The sequence below is a fragment of the Solanum stenotomum genome, chromosome 10 (genome assembly GCF_019186545.1).
Source record: "Solanum stenotomum isolate F172 chromosome 10, ASM1918654v1, whole genome shotgun sequence".
Lineage (NCBI taxonomy): Eukaryota > Viridiplantae > Streptophyta > Magnoliopsida > Solanales > Solanaceae > Solanum > Solanum stenotomum.
Window position 1 is genome coordinate 48,750,503 of NC_064291.1, and position 11,854 is coordinate 48,762,356.

Here is an 11,854-nt window from a genome sequence, read left to right on the forward strand (position 1 = left end):
ATTTTTACCCCTGCCGTCAATAAACTTAACAAATATACCCCCTCTTGGATGGAAAGCCCCAAATCAATTAAATTATTCAATTTTACTTAAATTACCCACTTTTAACCCGACCCGACCCACTTAATAATATACCCGATTTTCAAAGTTAGATGTGAGGTCAAATCTACCCAAAACTTGTTGACCACTTCAACCGTTAATCTTATCCAGTTCTTCTCTTGATTTTCAACAAGATTGTTGTGGAGTTTGTACGAGGTTTCATTCACGTGTTCCTCGAGTTAACTTTTTATGGGAAACACAGAAGGGATTTGGTCTTAGAAAGCAAGAAATTGACTCTTGATAGGGCTGTTGACTTGGACGAGGTAGAGTAGTGGGAGAGGTGGTGGTTTCGGCGATGGTGGTGAAGGAGATCTCGGAGAGGTGTTATCAACATTGCATTTTTTCCTATTTTGTGTATTAGTTATATGGAGAAGCTTTTCCCAATTTTTAGTTCTTGGTTACCGAGATATATGGCTATTTCGGTATCTATGTTATTGTTATCGTTTTTGAATTATACTGGATTAGCTATTGTGGGTTCTTGGGATTGTATCACTTGAACCTTTCATTATAATGTCGTTGATTGCGATTCCAAAGATTCAGCCCCATAGTGGATCAGTTTAGGGCAAAAAGGGGTGAAGAAGGATTGGAATATGTTCTTCAATTCATTGTTTTGAAATTTGAATTTTTGGGATAATGTGAGTACTTTGGTTGGTGAAGTTGAAAACCCGAAAAAAACTTTTCCTAAAGCACTTTTTTCATTAGTAATCTTAACTTGTTTTGGCTATTTAATCCCATGACTGTTACTGGAGCAGTATCAGTTGATCAAAGGGAATGAAAAACAGGGTTTATGGTGAACGCGGCAAAGATGATTTCTGGTAAATGGTTGAAATTTTGGGTATATTATTAAGTGGGTCGGATCGGGTTAAAATTGGGTAATCTAAGTAAAATCGGATAATTTTAATTGATTTGGGGCTTTCCATCCAATGAGGGGTATATTTGTTAAGTTTATTGATGGTAGGGGTAAAAATAACTTGCTTTTAACGACAGGGGTAAAGTCAATCAATAAAACAAAGTTGAGGGGTAATTTTGACCCTTTTCCCTATATTTTATTATTATGCATACATAATATATTATTTTTATAAACAATTTTAAAGATCTTATGTATGTTTTCATCAAAATTTATTTATAATTTACTTATGAAAGCAAAAAAGCCTAAGATAATAACATTTATCTTATTAATTTTATGTATATAAGTGTCTATAACAATTCTTTATGGGACTGAAAGTCAATATTTATTCCTTCTAGGACAAAATAGTGAATTTTGAAGTTTTATTCATAGTAAATTCAATGATCAAAAGTTTTGTAATGTCAGTCATTCTAACTATTTTTCGTTTTGAATGGATTGTTGTCACTTTTTCACGTTTTGAATGAATTATTTCTTTTATTTCTGTGTACGGCTAATAAACCGAATCGAAACCGTTAACAACCAAACCGATAAATGTATATTATATTTGGTTTGGTTTTAATAATTTTAAAACCGATTATGTTGATTTGATTTTGGTTTTGACTAATAACCAATCCAATCCAACCTGTGAACACCCCTAAAGTATCAACTTAAATTTGTATAAAATTGAACAAATGAACACATTTGTCCTACGAGACGTTCTCTATGACAATTTATGTCTTACATGGCGTCCTACTTATATTACGCTACATAAATCGCATGTGACTGCTTGTTCAATTGTATACATATTTAAGTCTATTATACCCCATCAAGAAAGTATTATGCTGCTTCTTTTCCCCAAAAAATAGTTTGTTGAAGAGTTCTAACTTCTAACATCCACTTTCCTCTTTTCACTTCAATCCCAAAAACATTTCTTACAAATTTGCAAAAAACAATGAAAAGGACTTATTAGCAAAAGAGACCACAAGATAAAAGGTCACATGGGGTGTAGAGCTCAAGCCTAAAGATACTTGTTTTTGAATAGAATCACTCAAAAACCCAAAAAGCAAACCAGAAAAAGGTGACCCCAAAAAGCTTCCCCACACACACTGAAGACAACTTTCCAGTAATGGCGGCACATGAAGAACAACAACAACACCATCATCAACAACAAGAACAAGAAAACCCCATTTCCCCTTTCTCCTTAAAACCCAACAATAAACACTTGGAAAAGATTTTCTCCTCATATTTGGGTCTCAGTTTCGCTATCTTTCTTGGGTCTTTACCAAGAAATGCAGTTTCTTTGGTTGGAAGACTTCAGAACCGCAACAAGGAGCTAACTTTTCAGCTTATTGACACAGAGGAGCAGTTAAAGCAGCTACTTTTCAGGAGAAAAGAGGATTCAAAGGCAAATGCAAGAGTTGTGGAAATCTTTGCAAGTCATAGACATGCCTGGCAGCAAGAAGAGAAGAGGTTGTTACAGCAGATCGATGAGTGTGATGAAGAGATTGCTGAGTTAAGAGGGAGAGCTGAGCAGTTTGAGACAATGGAAAGTGAGTTAAGGGCTAATATTGAGGACTTGAAAAGGGAGATTAGTGAAAGAGATGAAATGTTGAACTTTATGAGTAGAAGGGGTTGTGAGATGGAGAATAGTACTAGTGGAGATGGTGGGAGTGATGGTGTTGGAGATTGCTATGCTGAAATGGGTTTAAGGTTTGGGAAAGTTGGGATATCTGAAGGGATGGATTTGGGGGTAGGGATGGAAGAGTGTTACTTGGCTAATGGGATTCCTAATGCTGAACAAATGAGTGGTGTTTATGGACAGAGTAATGGGTTTAACTCAGAGTACTTGAATTCTGCTTCTAAGTTTTGGGCTGAAAAAGCTAGTCCTTGGCAGGTATGATCCATTCATTCTTTCTTTTTGGGAATTTTTTTGTTCTTTATAGTTGTTGTTATTTGAGGTTTTATAGTGAGTGTTGTCATAATGTGGTAAATAAAACACAAAAGTCCTTTCCAGGATCTTCATATGTAGGAAGAACTTGGACTAAAATTTGTCTCTTTTATGTTTGTCTTATATTTGGTTTTCCATGGTGGAACTTATGAAAACGTTGCTTCTTTTATTTAACCATGGGATTGTACTAAGTACTATCTGATATTCTTTCTTCTTAGTGTTTATCTGTTTGTTCATCTTAAGGCTGTGGAATTTGTTTTTGTATGTGATATCTGATGAAACAGATGATCCAGAGCAATTGAGGATGAACAAAATTAAAAGTAATAAAATGTTTGGCTGATAGAGTTCTTGGTGAAGTACAGACCTTTATGAGCTTTCTTCACATACCTGAAAATTTCACAGGAATATCCAGTTCTAATTGTTTCTGATAAAGCTGAAATGAAGGTGTTTCTCCAGGAGTAGTTCAGCGCCAAATTTAAATTGAATTGTATAATGATTACATTCTGAGATGCTTATTAATGAAATATGTAGTTTAGTGTGTACTCAGTTACCTCCTACTTGTCTTGTGATTTGTCTTTATTGTTGAGACTCCTGTCTCTATTATCTAAAATTTTGAATGGTTTGATCTTCTTGGTGGCTACTGAAAGTTCAAACTACCCAGGATATGGTTTTCTGTTTACTGAAAGATAATGCTCACCTCAACTGTTCATTTTTACCCTATACTGGTGTTATGGACCACTGCTTGAAAACCAGGTCATCGTTTCGTACTTTTCTTCTTTCACCTTTTTCGTCCTATTAGAGGTTTGCAATTCTTGCTTCAAGAATGGTCCCCTTTGGTTGAATACTTTGCATGAAGGTTGGTTTCCTGGTTATGAAGGAAGCTCAAAAAAATGTATTCGGATTAACTCTAGAAATCCGAAATCCATTTAAAACGGACCGTTTTGTTGGCATAGAACTCTGACCCTCCACCAACTAATGACATCCAATTATATATCCCCTTTGGTTAGGGAAGTTCAATTCTGGTTAAAATGGATCCTTATATCAGCAAAGGATGGGCTGTTATCAGTCAACATCTAGTCAATCTGTTATATTTCTGTTTAAGATTCATCAACCTCAATGGAAAGATATCCTTCCCTTTCTTGTTGCAAGCTGTATCTTGCCCTTGTCTGTCTATGTATCTTATTTTTCCAATTACAATGTTAGCTTTGGTAATGCCGACATATCCTCAAATTAAAGCAAGTGCCTCCATGAAACTTGAACTACCTAAAGCCGCCTCTAATCCAGGCACTTATCTTTCCCATTCAAAAGGATCACTGAAACATTTCCCCTATACTTGGTGGATGTGTCAAGTTTGGACTAGGTAGAGATCACACATTCAATTTGTGGCTGTGTTTTTTGTCTTTTGTCATTTTTCTCTTTATTATATAAAAGAGAAGATCTGGATTTTCTTAACCTTGGTACAGACACCCTTTTCATTTATTTGGAACCAGAGGAAACTGGAGCATTTCACTATGTTGTCTTCAACTTTAACAGAAAGACTAAAGAAAACACATGACAACCTTAAAAAAAAACCTAAGTTACCTAACTATTAGTTGATCTATGCCTCGTGAGCTGGTTAGGGATAAAATCAGATTTACAATGGTTAGAGCAAAAAGAGAAATAAACATCTAGATCACAATGCTTGAATTCTAGTTTCAAGCTTGGATGGTAGGAGAATGAGGTTCTTTTGACTCTTATTCAGCTTCTTCCTTCTATGTGAGATGTCATACCTATCTTAGTAAAACCAGCTTGGTAGTTAGGATGCTATTGGGTCTGAAGAAAATGTGTTTTCTTAATGCAGGATATGCAGTATGATTCTGGCGATTCACTTCACCATTTAAAGCATTTTGTAGCAAGGTAAACATTCTGTGATTAGAGAAATGCTTAGACGATTGCATTTTGATGTTGAAGCAACTAACTAGGGTGATCCCTTTTTTCTTTCTCAGAAGGGAGGCCCCTTGGAAGATAGATGGTGAATCAACAGGAGTCTCCTCCAAACTAAAGTTACTTGAACAGGAGCTACTGAATTTGGAAAAAATTGGGAAGACTGATTTATCTAAGGTACCATCATCAACGCGGAAGCAAGTGAAGAGATACCAAGCTCTTGCTGGCAAGATCGATGATCTATGCAGAAGAATGGTAATTACTGCAACACTGCAAGCTTATTGATTAAAATTTTAGCATATAGATTTCAAAGCTTGTTGCATGCATGCTTAGGTTTCTCTAAGAATGGACACTATGTATGTTTAAATCAAGATCAAGAAATACACATAACTCATCTTTTTTTGTGTGAAATGCATAACCTCATGCATCTATAAGGCTAGGTAATGACTACTTTATCTATTGGACTTCTTTGGAGAAGGTAATAAACTGGTCTTGATTACATCTGCTGGCTCAAATATTTAGATGTTGGGTTATGCTCTTAGCTTGCACAACTATTAGCTTTTTACCTAACACAAACATACAACTGATAATGATCTCCCTCCCTCTTAGCAGCAGGCCAGTGATCCTTGTGAACCAAACCTGAGTCCTGAGTTCCGGACCCAAAGACAGACAGAGTTTTTGCTTGAAGCATTTCGACTTCAGCAGCATGCATCTGAAACTGCACAGAAGCTGATGGTACTACAAACTGACAGCGGAAAGAGTTATTACGGGGACGAATTTGAAGGTCAAGCCCAACTAGCCACTAAACGATCCTTTGACTCCATCCGGAACAACTTAAAAGAAATCCAACGGAATTTAGAGATATGGCTTGCCAGAATTATTGGGGATCTCGAGGGAATCCTTTCTCGAGATGGTGCTTCTCGTGTAAGGGATTATTACATAGCTAGATATCCTTTTGTTCAATAGTCATGTGTTAACATGCTCAGTAAAATCATGATTGAAAAATATAGTTTCTCTTTTGATTAGTTTGTCCTCCATGCTATTGAAAAAATGATGTATAGCTCCAACTGAATGAACAATATAAGGTTGATAAGTCCATTTATGCACATAAATTTGCTTCACAGAAGCAAACTATTAATGCTAACTAGTACTAAAAAGAGTGAAGATTTTTGACAGAATTATTGCTGGATGTCACTATTCCTGATCTGGATGCTTGTCATTTACTAGTTTTACTTGGTCCTGGTCTTTCTGGATTAAAAAGTTGAAAGGATGGTATGGTCCTTACTCCTTAGCAGCTGGATAAATGTCATGTCTACTCAAATCTGGCAAACATTAAATATTTGTGGACCAGGCTTTACGACCCCGTTTGATTTGAAATCAGATTGATTTTATTATCTTTGTTTGAATTCTTAAGCTGTATTTATTATTCTTTTAAACATGAAAACCTCATCTTTTGTGAAAATTATTAAGACCTTTTCAACTAACAAGCTTAGCAAATGAGCAAATCATATTTTTCATCAATAAGATATCAAAATATTCTAGGACGTTGAATTAATAAGTTATATAGCTTCATGTTACTTGTATAAATAAATATTTGTAATTATATGTTATTACCAACTTTCAAATATATATAATTTTACAAAGATTACCTGGTTCAATAAATCATATCTTTTGATAAAGTTTTTCACACGGTACAATCAATTTCTTCGCCCATTTTTTTTTCAGATTTAAAATCATGGATCTTTTCTTGTAAAAATTAGGTGATTTTTTTTCTCCTCTACCTAGTTGTGGACATGAGTTCATAAGTCAATCATCCCTAACTAAAAGGATAGTTAAGGATGTGTTACTCTCAATTCTCAAACAAGCCCGCATGTGATTCAAATTTAGTTGAAGCTTCAATACGGATTTTGATGGGTGGAAAAAAAAATAAAATAAATAAATCATCCCCAACTATAATTTATCATTTTAAAATAGCTTGGCTAAATCTTTTACAATTTCATCCTACATATCTTTGGAAACCTCTTAAGATACTCTACCTAAAATATAATACTTCCTTCATTTTATCACAATACCTATTAATTAATGTATAGTAACAGTAAGTAATTTATATTGAAGATAAACTAGGAAAAAATGATATATTTTTTCATATGTTAATTAAAAGAGAAGAGTAAAGATTTCCAGAGGGAGTAACTTTCAATCATCTCTGTTCTATTTCTGTCAAGCAGTGCAATAAGGTTTTGAACAAAGTTGTTAATCACTCAATATAAAGAAACCAAATTCAAATTTTTTAAGGGGTTTATTGATAGAAGGTTCAAACATACTTATAGCAGTAAAATTTTTCCTAGCCAGGAAAAGCATACACCTGCTGATACACTAAAATCAGACAAGCCACATAGTCCAATTCCAATAACAATTTAACAACATAGATAGATGAGCCTTATGCTGAAGCAGCACCTTCTTCCAGCAACTGTTTCACCTTGGTGATGTAGTCGTTCATGGCTTCATCGGTGGATTTTCCTGCCATAGATGCATACGGTGCAGTTAGTTGTGTTTCTCATACAACCAAGAGAAAGGAAATCAATCTGAACACTGTTAGATCACATACCTTCAACAGCCTTCCATGCATCCCACTTTGCTCTGTCTCTCATGTTGAATATGCCAGGACGGCCTGCCCATAAGTAAGGGCGTAAGAACAAATTGTAGCTAGTTTGAGACAGCAAGTACATAAGACATTTAAAGCATTATACTCACTTGTGTTGACATTGCCAACGGTGGCTTGCTTGTAAAGCCCGTAAAGAATAAGCTTGTTCTCATTGGTGGTACTCTCGGGCAATGTCTTAGCTTTCTCAGCGTGAGCTTCAAATTCCTCCTGAACCCAAATAGTTCAGTAAAAAGGTGTGGTAGCAGTAGTATACAAAGTTAAATTTCCAGATATACTTTCCTAGTGATAAAATAAGGATGAGACACCAACTTAATAGTGGAGATGAACAGAGTTTGTGAAACAAGAGGGGAACTGAAGTTATGGAAATCTAAAATACAAATTGAGTGTTCCTTCATGGGGTTAATGAAACGTTTGGAGTTTTTGGCCAAAAACATCCTTAAACTACACCCCTAACTTAAATTACATCCTTGTATTATTCTTCTTAACAAAAAACATCCTTCAAGTATTTTAAACTTAACAACTTCCATCCTTCTATTAAAATTTGACAAAAGATCAACCGAATTCATACAAAATATGTGTAATTCATACTACTCTAAGCAAAACTCCCTAAATCACCAAAGATTAAAAAAATCTCTTCATTCCGAGATACATCTAAAATATTATTGTGAATTCTTTTTGGCAACAACACTTGGCATTATGCAGATCCTTTTATTAGCAATTTTGTTTTAATTTATTTTTCATTTGATTTGATATTAAAAAAATACCAGTTGAAATATTTTTTTCACATTGAATCTGCAAGAAATGGTGGCGACTTGAGACTTTTACTTTTAATAATGGGGAACAATACTCGAGTGTCATATATGAAATTCAGAATCTTGATCACTTCAACTATCAAATTGCCCCGAAAAATTGTTGATCTAATTACATTTTGACTTTACAGAAGGTGAAGATGATATGAAATTAAGCTCCAGCTTTGTTAAGTTGGTAAAGGAGAAGAAGAGCAGATCATGTCTCTTTGCAACACTATCCTAACTTTATTTCTTTTCAGCAATCTCAAAAAAATTCTGGGTGGAGCTTTTTCCAACGGATAATGAAATTATGTGGGAAAAGTTTAATTGAAAGCTGTAAGACCGGCACATGTTTTTGTGTAAAATCCATTAATTATTTGACAATTTTTTTAACAAAAGGATGAAAGTGGTTAAGTTTTAAATACTTGGGGGATGTTTTCTGTTAAGAAGGATAATTTAATGATGTAGTTTAAAGTTGAAGGTGTATAGTTTAGGGATGATTTTGGCCAAAAACTTAAAAGTTTGCAATTCAGGATATCAAATATGTACAAATTCATTGATGGACTGGTTTATGGTTAGTTGAAAGAGTATTTGCAAGAATGTTAGACAAGAAAAGCACAATAATACATTCCTCAACATTGTAAAAGATTCAGCTGGCCAACATTTTGCTTTGACCATGTTAAGATGCAAATTTTAGAGACACTTAGGTGTTGTCATACGGTTCTTCAACATAGTCCTGACTTGTGAAATTATTTTTGAGGAATTCCAGGTAGAGAAGTAGGGATCACTTTTTCCTTTTCCTCTTCTAGAAATGTTACTATTTACACATCACAATGAAGCACCAAAAACATCCTCAGATAATGTATTATGACCTCTTCGGTTTGTTTACTGATTTGCCCTGTTGGTTACCCTATGATTCAACCATTACCTCTCAGTAGCCTATATACTTGTGGTAACAGGAATCCTTTTAGTGCGAGGCGACTGGCCAACCAACAATTTTTCTAGTCCCTTAAAAATAGGTCAGACTAAATTACATTCACTAGGTTATGAACAGCAGAGAAATCTCAAAGCCTGGCTGAACACAAAGTGCACATTTCTTTCAATTTCTCCCCTTCCTCAATGAAAGAAACATGGAAGGGCGATGATAGGTTTTTGACCAGGAAACGTAAACTAGTCCTAGACTAGGCAATACGGGATAGGTAAGAGAAAGAAGCTGGTGCTATCTCATATTCAGTTTTTGTCAGACTATCTACACAGAAGTTGGCCAATGTAGCACCATGTAAATTCGAGAAACAGCAATTTGTTCACTACTAACATTTTGATGGCCCGAACTGCACATGAACTAATAATCAATCTGATTCTAACATCTCGTACCCTAGATTTAGTCATTGACTTCAGCTTCAAAGTATACACCATTTATATAGCCAATAATATCAACAATCTCAAAAACCAAAAGAAGAAGACTTTCATAAGATGAAATCTTCAAAACTTTGTTGAAATTGTGGACTATTTCTGGGCCAGAAACAATACATTATTGAATAATATATGCCTTTTAATATTGCCAAAAAATGTCATGTACAAATTCCTATAGACCAGTGACCAAAGTACTACTAATCTGCCATTACATCCACACTACTTTTTATCGAATTCAGTGCTTACATCGCGATCATTACTATAAAGCTTTCAAGTAGACCAAAAACACACTGCACAAATTCCTAATAACAACTTATGAAAGCATGGCTCATCTGCTAACGAATCGAATGACTATTCTCAACTACCTCAGTTTTTAAATCGTAATCATCAGCATAAATCATTCAACAAGGCCAAAAAATGTACTGCATCCGAACCACAGTATGAACTGCTCTTACACATCAATAACACTAATAGATCAGATCAACCCAATAACAGAGTCCTCACACAAAATAATAACCAAACAATCCTTCCATTTGGGTCTCTTAATCTACATTCACGTAACACAGAATCCACAAAATTACAGCACAAGCTGCACAACCGACAAAGAAAAATAACTAACAGATCCGCAAAAACCAATTGAACAACACTAATACAACACAAAACCCAGAATTAAAAACGAAAATTAATCTCAGAAAAATCCTTTTCACCGTCAAAAAGATTAACACTCACTGAACCCACTTCAAACAAGATAAATACATACTGGAAGGAAAAAAAGAAAAGAAATCTAAAGGGGCTTTAGACAATTTACCTTCAAAGCCATGATGGAAATCTGATCTGCTTAGCTTGATAAGAACGCGAGAAAACTGGAGAAGAAGAGGTGTGTGATTGTGATGGAGATTCAAGAAGAAGGGTGGCTATATATATAGTGGAGTATTTAGCATTTTAGCATAGGAAATAACGTAATATTCGATTATGATAATCTAAACAAGTTGGCGTGTAAAGTTGCACCACTGCACTTGGATCACTTACTAGACATTGTGGACCCAAAAATATAGTGTGGACTATGGACCTATACTATGTGAGCACCACATGTAAATTGTTGGGTTTCTTACCTAACTATAGTCTAAAGGGAATGAATGCATACGAACATTTCTATCATATAATATACTATTACTTCGTTTTATTATATATTGTTTAACTAATTAATAACTTTATACCACATTTCAAGTCATATACATCTAGATACATATATTTTTATTATTGAATATATTCAAATAGGGAGAGAGGCAAACGAAATCTCCAGATACATGTGAAAGCCGAGCGAGAGAAGAAAGTGGCGAACGAGAGAGAATTAGATATATGTAAATTCACTTGAATGCCTTGTATTTAGAATAAATTACACTTATTTTTAACCTAATGTACCTGAGATACATGTATTTGAACGCGTCAAATACATGTATCCAAAGTCCAAAATTTAATAACATTTGTAACATTGCTAACTAACGTGAATCTCAGCTTTAAATTTTACATATGAAATCTTCTCAATATTTTGAGTGTATCACTCAAAATGATTCACATTTGCAAAAGATCAAAATTTAAAAGCTCTTCAAAAAGAGACTAATTCATCCACTATCTCAATCTCTTCACTACCTTCCATTGCCTCAATTCGAATGCTTTGAGAATTCAAAGCTGTCGAGTCTGAACTACCCAAAATAGGAAGTGTTAATGCGAGAAAAGCGGGAACTTTGAACATTATGCTTTGTCACATTTCGATAGTTTCAGAACTTAAATCAGTTGCATCAATTAGACACATTATGCTTTAAAGCATTTGTATTGTTTTATTCCATCTTATCCAAAATAAAGAGATTAATCGACAGGAATTGAATACCTAAGTATAAAAATTAACTCCATTTGTATATAGTCTGTCTTCTGGACGATCCAAAATTCATGTAAACCAGAATTTCTTAAAACGGGCTAGAATGATTGACAACATCATTCCAACTTCAAAAGGAACGACACAGCAAAATCAAGCTACCGAGCTAGTACAAACAGTAACTTATCAATCACAGTTTTAAAAAACTGACACGATCACTAAGCAAGATGTTAAAGCATATGCAGAAACAGGAGAGGAACAGGTA

At 34.5% G+C, this 11,854-nt stretch overlaps 2 protein-coding genes across 3 annotated transcripts; one reads left to right on the forward strand and one right to left on the reverse strand.

Annotated features, from left to right (window-relative positions):
* The first annotated feature begins 1,972 nt into the window (after positions 1–1,972).
* LOC125841609 (uncharacterized) lies at positions 1,973–6,034 on the forward strand. 2 transcript variants are annotated; one of them, XM_049520768.1, is made up of 4 exons: positions 1,973–2,876; positions 4,771–4,826; positions 4,916–5,108; positions 5,463–6,034. In XM_049520768.1, the coding sequence occupies exons 1-4, from the start codon at positions 2,109–2,111 to the stop codon at positions 5,817–5,819; spliced, it is 1,374 nt and encodes a 457-aa protein (XP_049376725.1). In that variant the 5' UTR covers positions 1,973–2,108; the 3' UTR covers positions 5,820–6,034. The 2 variants fall into 2 exon arrangements, with proteins under 2 accessions (XP_049376725.1, XP_049376726.1); XM_049520769.1 differs by having other exon boundaries at positions 1,979–2,876; positions 5,466–6,034.
* A 1,083-nt stretch (positions 6,035–7,117) lies between these two features.
* LOC125841627 (acyl-CoA-binding protein) lies at positions 7,118–10,677 on the reverse strand. The gene is made up of 4 exons (XM_049520798.1): positions 10,525–10,677; positions 7,605–7,722; positions 7,459–7,521; positions 7,118–7,370 (listed from the first exon to the last, which is right to left on the reverse strand). The coding sequence occupies exons 1-4, from the start codon at positions 10,534–10,536 to the stop codon at positions 7,291–7,293; spliced, it is 273 nt and encodes a 90-aa protein (XP_049376755.1). The 5' UTR covers positions 10,537–10,677; the 3' UTR covers positions 7,118–7,290.
* Between the last annotated feature and the right edge of the window lie 1,177 nt (positions 10,678–11,854).